The sequence below is a fragment of the Lepisma saccharinum genome, chromosome 16 (genome assembly GCF_977018435.1).
Source record: "Lepisma saccharinum chromosome 16, izLepSacc3.1, whole genome shotgun sequence".
Classification (NCBI taxonomy): Eukaryota; Metazoa; Arthropoda; class Insecta; order Zygentoma; family Lepismatidae; genus Lepisma; species Lepisma saccharinum.
In genome coordinates this window covers 19,710,658-19,728,220 of record NC_139244.1, presented here as the reverse complement: position 1 = coordinate 19,728,220, position 17,563 = coordinate 19,710,658, and the positions used below count along the sequence as shown (strand labels likewise).

Genomic DNA, 17,563 nt, shown 5'->3' with positions numbered 1-17,563 from the left:
CAAAATAATAAGTAATAATAAAGACAAAAGTAATACATAATAATAAAAATACAATTTCATGTAGTTACTTGATACCTTCAATATGTGCATATATTTTGTTTCCTTTCCTTTATTAGAGCCTAATTAATAATTAACCCCATTCAATGATTAGGACATTAATGTACTTTCACCAAAAGTGCTTCTGATTATCTACAAAATCCTCATGTAATTATTCTATAAATTATTTCTTTAAAGTGATTTAAATCAGTGTTGTTGTTGTTTTTTTTTTCAAAAAATCACCGATTTAAATCAATTCACGTTGGTATTTAATCTACATTTTATTTACATCCCAGTATTGTAGCCTTCATTGATGTAAAACATTATGCGTGGTTATTATGAATATATTCTAAATAGGGTCTATTGTAAAACCCAATCTCAATCATCAAAGTTATTATTTTTTTACCAATTCTGCATTAGGTTCTTCTGGTAATAAGCTACATTTCCAATCAAAATAAACAACGTTCCTAATGCTTTATGCATATATTTTTTTTATTCTCGTAGCTCAACAGGGGCAACATGAATCTAGAGAAAAAAAATGTGTTTCTTCGTTTCAACTCTTTTGTCGTGTCTTTATATCGTTAGGTGTATCACAACGGAAACATATGGTAATGAAAGAAAATAACAAACGTCCTCTATATATCAAGGACCCAGTGTCCTTATTTTTATCCTGTGTAGGTTACTCCATGTAAACCACGAAACAGTGCTACGTATTGTTTATGCAAAAACCTTTTATTTAGTGGTTTGAATTGACTTCAGCGGGAAAATTGCCCCTCCTGGATCCGTCACTGGGGTGCATTCTACTCATTTTAAAAGATGTGGAACGAATAGGAGAATTCACAGTCGAGATCCACAATAATTACTACCCCCAACATGAATATCCTATTTCTTTCTGCAAGGTTTAACAATAGTGCCATACAGTAGAGCTGTTTTGAGCATATACATATGCTGATGACATCACTTCCACAAAATGCCCGAGATTGTGTTAAGTGGAGATCTGCTTCACATCCCCTTCTATGCCTTCATGTCATTTTGAAAAGTGTTGGATTTATTTTTGTTATTTAGCGTCGCTTTCTTTCCACTTTTGGCTAATCGCGGCGATAAGTTTGAGTGAAGATATGATGAAACTGATGCATGCCCAGGCCGAGATTCGAGCCCGGGACCCCTGGCGTCGTAGGACGTTGTGCTAACCGCTCCGCCATGGTTTTATGTATGTACAAAACAATGGGTGTATCAGACGATATAGGGATATATAGGTGTATCAGTAAAATAACGATAACTTTACCAATTCTACATATCTTAACATGGCCAATTAATATACCCTAGTTTTATGAAGTAAATATCTAAACGCACAGTGTATTTTTAAACACAAAGCATATTGTAGGGAATCTTCTTGGATTTTGAAAAAAAGTAATGACAACACATGGTTGGCTGACTTTCTGAAGAATAACAGTAAAAATAAACGGTTTCATGCAGTTAATAACCAACATATGCATTAATTTACACTGACTTATCATTACTTGAAGGGTAAAAAACCTCAAGAACTGACCTTTTATGTAAATTGGTGAGGACCTCCAACACACGAAATGTGTCCAACAGGCCCACCTATATACATTTCACCTTGAAACTGCATTACTACTTGTAACTGAAGATAGGGCAAGAGTGCTCCGCTAACATTATGCGAAGGTCATAAACTTCAAATTGCACACGCAATTAGCATAGCCTCACCACTTCCTTAACCCTGATGGTGAGCAAACAAACCACCGTAAGACCGGTTCCCGAGAAATTAATGTTTGAACTAACATTCATACGCGACAACAGGTCCCATAGGTGGACCAGGAAACATTTGATGGGCATTTAAGTCCACCTTACGCTCAGATAGCCTAATCAGCACCGGACCTGCTGTTTAAAGTGGGAGCCGAACCACTACACCTCCACCGGGAGAGAAACCCGGGACCTCTTGGAAACAAGGCGAAGGCGTTAGTCGTCGCTGGCAAGAGAATTTCACTTATCAATTAAAAGGAGAAATGGATAAATGGTGACTGGATGGAACTGATACGTTCACGAATAAACAGCAATGCCCAACTCTGTCACCGAGGCGGATTAAAATAATACTAAGAACGAATTAATATAATTGTGATCGCACCCCTCTCTACCCCACACTTAAAAACAAACAATAATCAATAACAGCATAGGGGGTCTCCCCTTTAACGTATGAAAAAACGATAACCCTCTTTGTAATAAGATGTCAAGAGTAAAGCCCGCTTTAGACGTAAGTATATTTCCTTAACATTTATGACACGACCAAAATGCTAGTGTAAAGTGAGAAATCTTATGGCTTTTCAGATGCCATGGCATATTTCATGGCATTTCTCAAGGATAGGACCCGTCCTATTTCCGTAGCATTTTTCCTAGCATAACCAATGAGAAGAGACCTCTAGTTGTAATGGCGGCCGCGTGAGATGTAAACAATGTATCACTTCACATTTTTAAAAGCAGATAACTATTCAACCGAGAGGTATAATGTTTCGTGTAAAACGTTATTAGGTGCAAAACAATGGCGCTGCTTAAATACATACTTTACTACGTTTACTGTACACGTATGAAAGAATATTTTAGTTGTTTCAAATGTAAACACTGTGCACTCATGATAGATGGTGTATGTCATACATTGTAATCGTAAAAGCTAGCCGAAAAGTTACATGAAATGTTTGCGTGTAAAATACTGTCTGCTATAAGATTTTTGGAAGCATTTACATAGCATTTATGCTAGCAGAAATGCTAAAGGAAATGCTTTCGTCTAAAGCCGGTATAATAGCGGATCGCTAAAACGTAAGGTGTCTCCCGCCCACCCTCAAAACTTCTAAAGCAGTGTTCCTGAACAGCCTGGCCGCGGTCCGATTATACGTGGCCGGGAGAGGTTCTCCTGAAGATTGCGACTTGCAGCCCAAGCTGGCAACCATCTGGAAGGATGGCCTCTCCGTTCTGCGTTCACCAGCGCCAGTGCTGGTGAGGAGTCCAGGCCGCTGAGAGGAGACTGTTACCCCTGCAGCCTCCAAATTTGGAGGGTGACGTACAGGCCATTTTCAGTAAGGTCCGGAAGGGTGTAACTACTTGCAGCCCAAGCTGGCAACCGCCTGGAAAGATAGCCTTTCGAGTTCGAATGCGAAAATAGGAAATGGGCGATCAAACTATCTAACTGGGGGGCGCGTTGCTTCCCGCCTCTAAATTTGGAGGTTGACGGACGGGCACCGCGGTCAATTTATAGTCGACGCGCTAGCTACGTTAACGACCGGCTGGCATTGAAGTCCACGGAGCACGCCCACCAGCTGCAACAATCACATTCAACGCACAGTGTTGCCACACATCTTGTTCCACCATGACCCTCCGCGCACAACCAAATTCCCACGGTCTCCACATTGAAGTTGCAAAGTACGACAACAGCGTATTTGCAGTCATGTGACAGACTCCACGTGCAGTAGACGAGCAGAATGACAGCTGCGCCCATTGGTTGAAGGTTGAGTGTGATTGGACGAAAACAACTCGCCCGCTATTTATCCCCACCCACGTTCGTGGCGGCGGCTTTCTTCAGTTCTTCGACGTTAACGAAGTAAACGCGTAGACTATACTTTGCGCAGCAACCTTCTTTAACAGATATATCGAAGTGGAAATATTCTGATTAATTGTAATCTTTTGGTGTTCGAAATGGAAATGCTAATGAAAATCAGGACTTACCAAATAAATTTAACGAATCGGCCAGAGGAAACAAAGATTTCATTGGATCCAGTGGTTGTCAACTAATTTAAACCAAATTTTTGTCAACAAGCCTATACTCTGTCCCAGGTAACTGTGGAGCAGGCGAACGAAAACAAGTCTCTGAGCAAGTAGTGACGCGAGACGGTTCCACCAATGAACACGCGCGAGGGAACGGTGTTGCGTGAAAGAGGGTGACTGCAGTTACCAGCCTTTGAGCAGCGTGTACAGCTTCGCTCTGTCCATCGATTTCCCCCGCTATCTATGCGCGGCCTTACTCCACAGTTAGCCGGGACAGGGTATAGACATAATCGAACTAATACTGATGATATAATTTATTTATTAATATTAAATTTCAAGGGTGCATATTAATTAACGTATACCGTTAAAAATAGAAAGTTATTTACGAGTAATATTGTTTTGGACCGGAGCATCGACTAAAAAACTAATTTCAGCGAGCCACAGACTCACGAAGGTTCAGAACCACTGTTCTAAAACAATAAACCTTCAATGAACCTATTAACCGCGATCTAAGTATGAATTCGCCATTGATCGTGCAGAAATAAAGATGGCGTGTAAAAAAAACTAAAACTTGCGCATCAATTGATTGATTGATTGTATTTTACTTCGCGTTTTGTGCCTCTTAGCTAATTTGCGAAGATGAGGATGAGTGATGAAATTGATGAATGGACATTCGCAAAGAACCATGCGGGATTCGAACCCGGGACCCCTGGCGTCGCAGCGCGATGTGCTAACCACTCAGCCACAGGGTCCGGCTCTTGTGCATCAAGCGCGACCTTCTTTTGACGTGAACAATGGAGGGATGAACAATGAGAGGAAGCCTATCAAATGTATTGTTATGGTTGGTAGAGAAAGCAAGTAAGGATAGGGGTAAAAGAGGAAAGAAAGCTACCGAGGCATGTGTCCAACACGGGAAAAGAGTGAAACTGATAAATTTCTACGCAGGAAATGACTGTAAAACAACATGAAGAATACATTAACACTAATATGACCAAGAGAAGCTTTAATGAAGAAACAATAGCTGCAAGTTATAGAAAGCGGTTGGCCAGCATTTTTTAAAAACCCGTCCTTACGGATGAATCCGCAGATTTTGTGTCATTTCGTTCCCACAAGAGACAAATGTCTCAGAAGAAACCCACACAAGGAATCTGAATTGATGAAAGAGATTCTGGTATCAGAATTCGTGACTTCGGTATTATGTTTGAAAAATTTACGTTACAAATGGGCACCTAACCTGGTTATTTAAGGATAAGTCGTATTTTATTTTAGAGTAAATACAAAGTAAAACCATTCCTGGCAGCCTGTGCTGCATATATATCCTGGATAACATCACATCATTGGAGGGCTCAAGGCCAAAAAGCGGCATCACATAGAAAACTGATATCAGGAAAAAGATGTCTCCATTAATTTCCGGTATACACTAAAAATGTGTGCGACGACAGGATATTCGTTTTATTTTACTTCGCTTACTTGCCAGTTTGGGCTAATCGCGAGGAAGGTGATGGTGAGGATAAATTGGTGATAATATGAAAGGACATTCACACAGAGACGACTCAATTTGAGTCCCACAGAGTCCAGATGCCAGTGCCTCGCTAGTTTAGGGTGCACTACGTGGAAAGGGGGGGGGTGGCATTTGAGTGTCATGAGGATGAGTGATGATTAGGGCTAGGATTTTGATGCAAATGAGTCTTATTTTTGGTAAGGCAGATTGCATAAGTAGATAGGAAAGTCTTTTACACGTAAGTGAATAAATTGGGATGCCTTTGTTAGGGCTTTTGTTTGCTTTTTTTGACCCTTTTTGGAGTAAAGGTAGTTTTTTTAAACTTTTTAAAACAGTTTGTCATTTTTCGGCCTTATAAAACTCATCTTATGCATTTTTCTACATTTTGGTGAAAGAAGGGGGCATTTTACATGCAAATGTAACCCTTTGAAGGCGAGAGGTTCCCGATCTCGTCTCATTGCGTTCAGCGCAGTTCTGAACGATTGTGTTTGAAGAAACAAAGAAATTCTGTGCAGTATTGTTGATACAAGCTGTTGTGTAACAAATCAGCTCAAACAATGTGATTTCCCCCTCTATCAGTAAATACATTGTCGCCGAACGGATTGTTGTTCAAAAACAAGGGGTACAAAGTTTTGTGCTCTGTATCGGACATTTTTGTCAGGGAAACAATTTGTACTTCATGGAATTGAAAGTGACTTAACAGCAAGTGATATTGTTCTTTTCAAGTCAAGTACATTGGAGAAGTTTTTCCATGTACAAGGCTATCTTGTCCGACAACCGACAATCATTCAGCTTTGAAAATTTGCATATGATTTTCATTGTGTGTGTAAAGTGTAAAAGAAGACAAAAAGTGAACCTTCTTACTTGTACTACGCAATGAACATGTGATAGATACTGCAACGTTAATTCGTAATTTGAATTTCTCTTGGTAGTTTATAAATTTGTTGTTTTCAGAATTTTTAGGTCACTTTTCTAAGTTTATAGGGCATTTTCTTGAATTTATTAAGTCATAAATGCAATTTTTTTGGGGCAATTTTAAGGTCATCAACATCCTAGTCCTGATATCATTAAATTGATGTAGGAACACTCACATAGAACACCAATGCCCGGGCTGGAATTCGAACCGAACCCGGGACCCTTGGAGTCTTAGCGAGCTGTGATAACATTATCGACATTACCAAGCCATACCAGCCGTGAGGCATCTAATATTACGGATCGCTCTAAAAACGGAGTCTAAAACTAATATAACTCAAATAGACCTAGTGGACGGCAGCTGAAAAATGGATCATTCGCGCTCTACGAACACAGTTTTTCTGCGTGAATTCTGCTGTAAAATAGCTTGAAAGGCTACGACCAACAAAACGTACCACCGATGCAGCCCAAGATTAATATTTAATCTACCGTTTATGCATCACAAGTCCAAGCGGAAGCCCAAATAAAGAGGAGCAGGTTTTCTCGCACTAATCAAATATGGATTGCCTCGGCTCACATGGCTGAGTTTGGTGATTGTGCAACTGCGAGCGCAATTTGGGGAACGTCATAAAAAAAAAGGCATGACAAACTAGTAATTCGGCGAGTTGCGGGTTTGATTCGTAGCTCGAGCGACCACGAACTCGCGGCAAACCCGGCTGACTGAGCGGAAATTGGGTTAGCAAACAAGCGACACGGAATGGCTCAATAACGATAGAACCTCAATGGCTTTGGGGGGGAAGCCATCGGCAGCGTTTCCTGAAACGTTGGCGGGAACAATTGCTCCTGCAAGGGATGGGGGGAGGATGGAAAATATGTATGGCTGCGAACGAAATGAAAATTGATTTATTAGGTCTAAAAGTGGGGATGCCGACTTCCGTTGCCATGGTATTGCACATGTCACAAATAAATCAAAAAGTAAATACAATGCCTAATTTTCTTTGTCCAGGACATTTCAAATAAAATGTAGATTTATCTATCATTATGAAATAGCTAGTCAATGTAATTATGTGAGAAGAATCTGTGTGTGTGTGTAAGATTTTTATGACCTAAATATGTTTTCCAATGCTGCAAAGTTATATTGTTTGCAGCGTGCAAACAGTGAGGTCTCTGATATCTACTTATACCAATGGTTTTCTAACACGGTGCACGAAGTGATGGGGATGCGGGGGTTGATATCCCCCAGTTAGCAAAATTTTTGCAAAGCATCCCCCCGGCTGCCTCGCCGTGACCATGTTAAACCATGGGAGCATCCATCCAGCTACCCCAAGGTTCAAACATCTCAGCTAGAAATTTCCACTTCAAGCGCAGACTGAACGTGTTCAGCAGATCTAATGTACTACTACAGTACACGTACGGTAGAAGTACCAGTGGCGTAGCGTTATAGTACGCCCGTACGCCCGGCGTTCCCAGATTTAAAATTCAAAAATGCTGTGATTATAAAGTAAAACGTGACTAATTTCATATATGTTTGACCTTCATGGCATTATAATGGCTATTTTTCGCGATCCGCTTGCAACGCTCCACTCTCAACACTCGTTCTAGCATCTCTTTTCAATACCTTTCCCGGCCGGACGCCGAGCAGGTTCGGCGTACAGGACTCCTATATTCCTTGCTGCCTTTATGGAGGGAAAGCTTCCATTTCTACAGCACGCGCGTAAATGGGCTCTCTTACGCCAGCGTACGAGAGGTCTACCGTGATTGGTTCATGTGACCCTTCCTGCCTTCTGAAGCAGACGACAGCGGCAGAATTCCTACCTGGTTCTTCGCGCTCATGCAACTCGTGCTATGTGATGCTACAATACGCAATATTGACTGACGTAACTTTACCAATCTCAAATATACTGCTGCTTAATGGCCACTCCATTGTATAATTTATCGCACGAACAGCGATGTGTATTAGAAACTAAAAGATGAACACAGTTTTTGTCAAATAAGTTGGTGAAGTCCTCGTGGTAGAAATTCAGCCTGTGGCTGCTCTACCACTTAACCCGCAAAACTATTATTTTCTTATTGTATTTTTTCGTTATTATCTAACTACTTAATATTGTGTGAATGGAAATGTTTAGCATTCATTTGAAAACTCTTAATATCGAATGGTCTCTGGAGAAAATTATTTTAAAATGTTTATCAGCATTCTCAAGATGTAATAAACAGTGGTCTGAATTACTAATCGGCACTGTTACGTCAGTAGAGTGTACGATATTTGGATCATCCACTCTGCTTTTCACAGTGCGCCAAGACGACAGAGGTCCCTGGTTCGAATCCCGGCGTGAGCACGGGTGTTCTTTGTCAGTGTCCCTTCATCAATATCATCACTCATATTCATATTCGCAATTAACCAAAAGTGGTAGAAAAGCGAAGTAAAATAAACCAAATCAATCAGTAGTTGGATCGCCCACAACAATGACGTCTACTGTTGTGCAGAGACGCTTGTGATTCAGGTAGGTTTTTAATGACTTGCGTCATGCAGAAAGATATAAAAAAAGGTATAGAACACCAGAGTTCAAAACATCTGTGGCATAGTGAGGAATCTAATTTTCTAGCTAAAACATGCAATGATGATGTTTTATTGAAAACCCAGCTTACTTCAGGCAAATAATACCTGTGGCGACTAATACCATAAGTAAATTATTAAGCAAGAAAGGGCCGACTCTTCCTTCGGACTTGGCGTTCCCACCCGAAATGTCCATGCTACGCTACTGAGAAGTGCAAGTGATACCATTCTCTTCAGTATTATATTTCATATAGTTCTGTACTGTTCTTAACTCAACTTTTAATTCCTCCCGATTTTAACAATTCATTATTATATATATTTGATATTCTGAACACAGTAGAAGAGAACTTTCAGCAGGGCTTAAAGAACGCCCTAACAACAACATAACATGTATTTTCTCTCTTATGTAGCTTTGCTTACTTCATAGGGGGGGTGGGGGGGGCTATTTAACTAAAAAACAGAAGAAAAAGCAAAAATCCGAAGAACTATTAACTTTATGCCAAATATCAATACCATGTGCTACGATAAGAGACCAAGGCCCTTCAGGGGCTGTACCAGCCAAGGAGTAAGTAACTAACTTCTTTTTCATTTGCAATGAACACATGGCTACTGAACCTCTTCAAATGTAAATGCTAGCATATTGTCAGCCAACAGTCAGAAGTAAATTGTCGATGACTAGGAACCAATAAAAACACATCCTATAATTGCTATAATTTACAATCGTTATCAGCACACAAGCCAGGTAGACAATACAGGATGCAAGGTTGTTTTTCATGGTGTGGTAATAAGTTGCTGGAAATTCATCTTGTTTTCTCAGGAAGTTCATATGACCGACACAAAGAAGTTAGTGTATAAGAAAGTTTTATACCTCGAAAAAGCAAAAATATGCTTTATATGTTGAGGAAATGGTTAAAATATGCTAAAGTTGTCCTTTATATATTATCTAGATGTTCCATCTTGTTATTTCTCCAGTCTTTTCTATTAAGATATATATGAGCATGCAACTGTTCTTGCAGCCCAGTGTGGCTTCTCTCCACCATAGGGTTTCTCAAAATAATGGGTTTGGGGATTTTTTTTTTTTTTGGGTGCCTGATTCAGTGGGGCGTTTTTGATATGTTGGAGGAGTGAATCTACAATAGAGCAGGGCTGTATGTGGAAAGACTGTAAACAAATAAGCATCAGAATCCTAAGTTTGTGATTTTCTTGGGTGTTCCTAAGTTTAAAATCTTTATGATTAGTCACAAAAATAGAAATGTGAAACACAAACTAATTTTCACACATTTTTCCAGAGTTACTGAAAAAAGTAAAGTACAAAATTAAGTTTGTAAACAAACTGTCAAGCACAACTTTGGAATTTTTATTGTAAATCCTCAGTTTCTAGTGTGAAGGAAGTGACTGCATAGCCTCACACAGTTTCTTGATGTCTGGTTGTGCACTTGAAACTTTCAAGTGGAGATTCGGCTCCAAATTTAGTCTATTATACAGATTTCGAACGAGAGTTTTATTTCAAAACATGTGAGTGACCAAAACACTTATTTTCCTGTTGAGTTAGAAAGCTAAGAAGTCTGCTCTACACACCTGCAGCAAAAATATTGTTGCGTGGGTATTATCGATATTTCTCTTCAAAGCTGATCACATACCCCCTTTGAGTAGTTTGTGTACCCAAATCGTGTACTCTTTTTTTTACAGCAAACACTACACATTAACAAGTGGGATACCATTTGCGATTTTGAAGACAGAAATGGAGATCATTAAGAATTAAAATATAACACATGGTTTTTGATTTTAAAACTAACAAATTCAAAGCAAACATGGATAAGATTATTCAATAATAACCCATGGAGTAACAGTCCATTGAGGAACGGTGACAGTGCCTACATACACATGGCCGTAGGCAGGAAAAAAATTTCGGGGAGGTTCATTCATAATTGTTCCCATGGGCGTCGCCAGAAATTTGAATAATAACAATAATTGTACAATAATAATTAAAATTTCATAATAATAAAACAATTTTATTCCATAATAATAATACTAATAATAATAATAATTATTATATTATTGTTATATCCTTGAGGGGGCTTACTCAATCCAGCAGATGAGTGAATATCCAGCACGTTTCTTTTTTTTTTTCTTTTTACGTTTCATACAGTGTGTACTGAAATGCACAATTATTATACTTCGTCATTAAACTTTAGATACCTTCAAGAGAAAAGCTTTAAAAGTTAGATGGAAATTTTAGTCATAAAGTTTTTGTTGTTTGACTTTAAAACTAAATTTTTGGAATTTTGAAAAGTGTGGAACCAGTTATTCTTTTTAAAAACTTAGCCTGGTGCATAGATTGTAACCTCAATCGCGAACGTAATGCGCTACAAAACTGGAGATCCTAGGTTTGAACTCCTATCAAGGGGGATTTTCGACTTTATCGGACAGGGAATTTAAAAGCTGGAAAGGGAATTTTGGGACAATCATAAGGGAATCTTCAGTCTATATTCCTTGTGACGCAGGAGCAACACTGGAAAGATGATAGCAGAAGTGATAATGGAGGGGTCGCGGGTGGGCTACGATTCTGAGATTAAATCCTGTTTCACTCAAGTTTCAGAATTCCAAATGTATGAAAATTCTAGCTCGATCGTTTCAACATTGTCTCCATATATTTTTGTGATGCTTCGAAAAAAAATTGAAAATTTGTTACAGATTTTGGTTTCTGAACTTCCATTAATCCAACATGTCAGAAGTTTCGGGGGGGGTTTGAACCCTAGAAACCCTCCCTCTAAATACGGCCATGTACATACAGACTGCCACCAAAGGTGGGAGATAATCCAACCAGTTATGGGGTGACATGTGGCCAAAATGACAAACCCCAGTCCTTGCCGTAGGTTTTATATGACCCGGTTACACTACTCATTCATAGCTCCTTAATTATCTCATCATGCTGGGTGGCCCCCGGTCACACACTTAAATCTTAGTTTTGCTTCACACGGGGGACACAAACTTTCATGCGTTTCACAGCCGGAACCCAAAGATTGCACTTTAGACCACATGGCCATGGTGCAGGACAAGTTCATTCAATACTCAATAATATATTTTCAGTCAAAAACACACATGTATCAGACAGGAAAAATTTTCGGAGGGGGGGGGGGGTTCATTCATAATTGTTCCCATGGGTGTCGCCGGAAATTTGAATAATAGAAATAACAACAATAATTATACAATAATAATCAAAATTTCATAATAATAAAACAATTTTATTCCAAAATAATAATAATTATTTATTATATCCTTAAGGGGGCTTACGCAATCCAGCAGATGAGTGAATATCCAGCACAAGGTTGCTTTCCCCCCATTTCGTACAGTGTGTACTGAAATGCACAATTATTATGCTTTGTTAGTAAATTTTAAGATACCTTCAAGAAAAAGCTCTAAAATTTTGATGGAAAATTTAGTCATGAATTTTTTTTGTTTGACCTTAAAACTTAATTTTTTTATTTTGAAAAAAGTGGAACCAGTTATTCTTTTTAAAAACAGCCTGGTGCATCAATTGTAACCTCAATCGCGAACGTAATGCTCTAAGAAACTGGAGATTCTAGGTTTGAACTCCTATCAAAGGGGGATTTTCGACTTTATCAGACAGGGAATTTAAAAGTTGGAAAGGGATTTTTGGGACAATCATAAGAGAATTTTCAGTCTATATTCCTTGTGACGCAGGAAGTACACTGGAAAGAGGACAGCAGAAGTGAAAATGGAGGGGTCGCGGGTGGGCTGCGATTCCGAGAATAAACCTTGTTCCACTCTTTCAGAATTCCAAATGTATGAAAATTCTAGCTCTATCGTTTCAACATTGTCTCCTTGTATTTTTGTGATGCTTCGGAAAAAAAAAATTGAAGAGAGTTACAGATTTTGGTTTCTGAACTTCCATTAATCCAACATGTCAGATGTTTCGGGGGGGGGGGGGGGTTGAACCCTAGAAACCCCCCCCCCTCTAAATACGGCCATGTGTATTAGCAGCAAGCATGTTGTTGTAACCACTTACCTGATTGAGTAGCTTAGTATTGTGAATTACCTTAGAGCGAGTGGCAAGCCAAGAATGAAAAAAGACAACATAAGCTCTGCATCATGATACAATGCATGTAATTCTTCATACATTCAATTCATGTAAATATGAACCACTAATGGATTGCGTAAAATGTAAATATAAAAAAAACAACTTTCAAGTTGTTCTGTTTCCAAGGCTTTCCTCAGGATTAGCAAGAAGTTTGTAACAAAATAAAAAATATATAGCAAAAAAATCTTATGACAAAATCTACGTGGAACGCTATGCTGTTTATATCCTACCAAAAGTGGAGCACTTTCATGATAAATTTGGAAGTAAATTGATATCCAGAGTTTATATTTTGAGAAACAAAGATTTGTTTTGAGCATCAGTAATGTTTTGATATTTTTTAATTCTAGATATTTTACGATGCAATGCCATTTCTCTGTATTAATCGCAACAATGATGAACATACATGGTTCATTTGATTGATTTATTGTTGCTTTGCGAGCACGTTTGGCTAATTGTGATGATGCAGGATGATTAGATGAAATGGATAAGGGAACATTCTCAAACACACATGGTCAGATCATGGCACCCAACCCCTCACTAATAGACAGTATCACACATCATTCATTGGGTAATGGTTTAATATTCTGCCCCAGATAGTGTGCACCCAAATGGCACCTAGTGGAGGGTCATCCTAAAACTAAGGTAGAAACTAAAAGTAGATTGGCTGCCAATGGCATTTATAAAAAAAGAATAACCTGAATATTTATCAGAAAATGTGTAAGTCCATTTCATGATCAAATAAGCTAATCTGGACTGGGGAACATTTTGAAAATTATGTCCAAACTACTATACTATTGGGTAGGCGCACACACACACATGTAAGGCTAAACAATTTAGTAGCCCCAGGAATCTCTGGAGCGAGCGAAAGAAAGCGTCAGAGCAAGAAGCGACTTGAGAGGGTTCAACCAATGAGCACGTGCGAGGGAACAGGATTCCGGGGGGGGGGGGGGGGGAAACGGACTGCAGTTACCAGCCTTTGCAGCACACTGCTTAACTCCGCCCACTAGCTGTCTCACCGTATGTACCATTATGCGTGACTTTGCTCCAGAGATACCTGGGATAGAGTGTAGTCTCCTGGCTACTATGCAAAACATGGCATTACAAACTGCCATTATTTAAAAATAAATAGGTTACAAATGTAGTACAGGTGCTGGCAATGGTTGTGTGTGCACTGAAGGGTATAAAGATTATGACTTTAGAACACATTAGTAGGTGCAAAGGGATGTAAAAACCCATTCTGTAATCATTGAGAACTTTGGGGGATGTGAGCAGGGTTCCCAGAGAGGATGCAAATGTAAAAAATAAGAACTCTGTAACTATATGCCATGTGGATATAGTCTCTTTTGTCTTTGTTGTAGAATTTTAAACAAAAATTTTGTTATCTACCTTAATTTCAATTTTTTTTCCATGGCAATTGGCATTCATATATAGACAGAAAGTGGAATCTGTTCACAAGTATTCTTAACGATTAATGAAATATTTCTGCAACATTTCCATGCAAAGACAAGAAATGATGAGAAAGAGAACCATTAATACTTACTTGAAGCATTCCCTGGTTTCCCACTCATTTTATCAATACAAATTTCCTGACTTTTCCAGGTTTATCAGGCAATTTAGTTTTTCAACATGCCAGTAACCAAGTTTTAAACGTTAAACTGCACTTTCTACTCAAGATAAAAACGTTTAGTTAACACAGTTCAAAACAAATGAACAAAACTAAACTACAAAAATATTTTACATATAGTAGCCCAGTCTGGTTCGCTTGCACTTTTAGACACTCGGTGTAGTACAGGTGTATTCCTGTGTGAGGGTGGTGCAAGGAAATGATGTTCAGCGAAGTAGACTGAAAGCGGTGTTCAAGTTCAGAAGATTCAACAAATGCCTGTCTGCTGCTTTAAACATTCATTTGATTAGTTAGCACCCACCACATGACCATACACCACATATACACCGACCCAGAACATAGTGCAAACACCAAATACATTACTTCACTCCAAATCAACAAACTAGACGACTCGGTGTTGCATCGTGTAACCAACTAGACACTTCGATGCAAAGCGAGTCAAAAAGTGCAGCAAACTAGACAGGGCTTTTATCTCACATCTAGAAGCTGTTTAAGGAAGTGATTTTTTATATACTTAAAATCGTGGCATATACAAAACACTTGATTTTTCCATATTTTTTTTTACCAAAATTGTATGACTTCCACATCGCCTGTTCCTTCCTAAGTTGATTTTCCTGAATGATTATTTTTATGGTCTGAAGAGACATTTCATTCAGGGCCAACTTTAGAAGCTGCTCTAAATTTTTCTTATACTTCATATTTTTAGTGTCAATTATGGGATAAATTACAATTTAATCTATTGGCATATTACTAATATGTCAAAAAACTGAATTCCATGTGCTATTTTTTTACCAGTTTGCCAGAAAAATTATATGGATTTTTTTCTGTAGTGCACAACAAAAGATGATGTTTAGAACATGTTCCTAGGCTACTATGAATTGTCGGCATTATGCCCAAGAAAGAAAAAGGCGGTAACCTCGTAATCAAATTAATTGACATTATAAATATACTAGTATCCGGTTTGTATTGAAAACAAAAGCTCTGCTGGTCAAGACAGAATGAGTATACTAGCATGGCAGTATTTTCATAAAACATGATGCCATTTGTGAAAGATTACTAAAAAAATCAAATCCACGTGTACATGGACAGCATTGACTATCATCTGTCAAACGCATCCCACCCGTCATGCTAGTCTGATTCGCGTAAAATCTGGAAATAACACATGGAATGTTTCCGCTCCAGAAGTTTTATACTATAAATTGCTTCGATTAGCATCACTAGACATTAATTTTGTTACTAACCATGCACCTTCGAAAACGAAAGGAAAAAATTACTTACCTTCATTCTCCTCGTCTATTTTCAAGGCTTTAGAAATATATTCAAATGCCCTACGATGGTGATATTTCTGTTTAGCCAAAAGAGGGTCTCCTGGCCCCGGTCCTGTAGGATGCTTTGGTTCAAGTTGTGACATGTCTTGTGTATATTCCTGCACTTCACTGTCACTATCTGGTATTACAATTTCAACATTCTGAGGTTTCGTTTTTGAACGAACCACCACACGAGAAGTTGACTGATACAAGTATTTAAAAATCACAAAAAGCTGATAAATTAATGCGCGGAGGATATTAAACACAAATATCACCGGAAAAGAAACAAAATATAGGTTCCTCTTGTGCACATTCTCAGGCTCTGGCTTCGGCGTTCGCTCTTCAGATTTTCGTGACTTTTTTGGCGACTTCGAGCTGCCTTTACGCAGCATCCGTCCGCCATCACTGTACGACATGCCGCGATATGACGTCAGGCGAAGCAGAACGTTCGTTTTTAGCGGACTAGGTTGGTAGCTACGAAAATTGTTCGAAGTTTGCTCGTCAGATGGCGACAGCGTATGGAATAGTCAAGCAGCTTCGCATAAATACGAACATGCGCAGGCAGCAAAGAGAAGATTTACTGTGTTTACCTTTGTATTCTTCACAGCAGGAACTGAGAAAATCGGCTTTGTAGAAAATGGAGATAAAAAAGTCAGCTCAGTGAAATGTACGAGGAGCATGTTTTTTTCTTGTTAAAAGGTCATGCTTCCTCATTCAAATATTTTACTTGTTCACATAATAGGGCTTCAGGCAAATTAAACATTTATGAAACTGAAACAAGAAGAAATCTAGTAAAAGTGCACCAGCAAGGAATGGTGCACCAGTGAATTCGCAACCCTTCCCCCTAAAAGCTGATGTCCGCGGCGGAGGATTAAAACAGCGTGCTACAACGCAAATGCTCCCGAGTTCGAATCAGGCCCGTAGCTAGAGGGGGGCAGGGGGGCAACTGCCCCCCCTGAGAACCTGCTTTGCCCCCCCTGTGAAAAATACAGAATATATTCCTACCTGGAATACTCACTAAGCTTTACAATTATATCCTCTATTACTCTAGCAACATAACAAAAACACTTATTGATTTTGTGATTTATTAAGGTGTGTGGGATTCCGAATAATGTCGTACTAGGATTAGGGGGAGAAAATTTCTTCCTGATTCAGACTTCCGGAAATGATTTCGTAATTTTTAGTATCTAGAACAGTTGTGACATTTTGAGAAGTCTTGTATCGAAGGTGCCTAATGTGTTCGGATGTTTTTTTTGGATGTGTTGCTATGAAGTTTGAACTGCTTAATCTTTAGTTTCCGAAGTCTGCCTATTGGTAATAGTGATTCATGTGGTAGAGAGAGGGAGTGGATATTTGATTTTTGTTACTTACCGTTGTCTTTCTGCCACTTCGAGCTAATCGTGACAATGAGTGATGATGTGAAATTGATGAAAAAAACACTCACAAACAGTGCTGCAACCACCGCAGGGGGCGGGGGCATTATCCGTCCCCAGTTTTGGTCGGAAGTCCAATCTAGGGGGGGCAAACATTGAAGTAAAGAAACATGACTAGCAGAATCTAAGAATAGCAGTACAAATTGATACTCAAGATGGAATTAGTTTTCAAGTTTTTCTTGAATTTTTCTTCCAGACGGGCAAGGGCAGTTGCAGGTGGCACAGAGGGGCAATTGCCCCCTCGCTTTCGAATTTTATACAAATAAAAGTACATTTCGTAAAATTTTCTTTCTCGCTTCGCTCGCAAGTATGGATTCTGC

At 39.0% G+C, this 17,563-nt stretch overlaps 1 protein-coding gene across 2 annotated transcripts in view; it reads right to left on the bottom strand.

Annotated features, from left to right (window-relative positions):
• Positions 1–16,256, bottom strand: part of spas (spastin) — a 214,028-nt gene extending 197,772 nt beyond the window's left edge. Inside the window, exon 1 of one of the 2 annotated variants that reach the window (XM_083137831.1) lies at positions 15,782–16,256. In XM_083137831.1, the coding sequence (XP_082993957.1) occupies positions 15,782–16,226 (445 nt within the window). In that variant the 5' untranslated portion in view covers positions 16,227–16,256. The remainder of the gene's footprint in view (positions 1–15,781) is intronic. The other variant, XM_083137830.1, reaches the window with a different exon arrangement.
• Between the last annotated feature and the right edge of the window lie 1,307 nt (positions 16,257–17,563).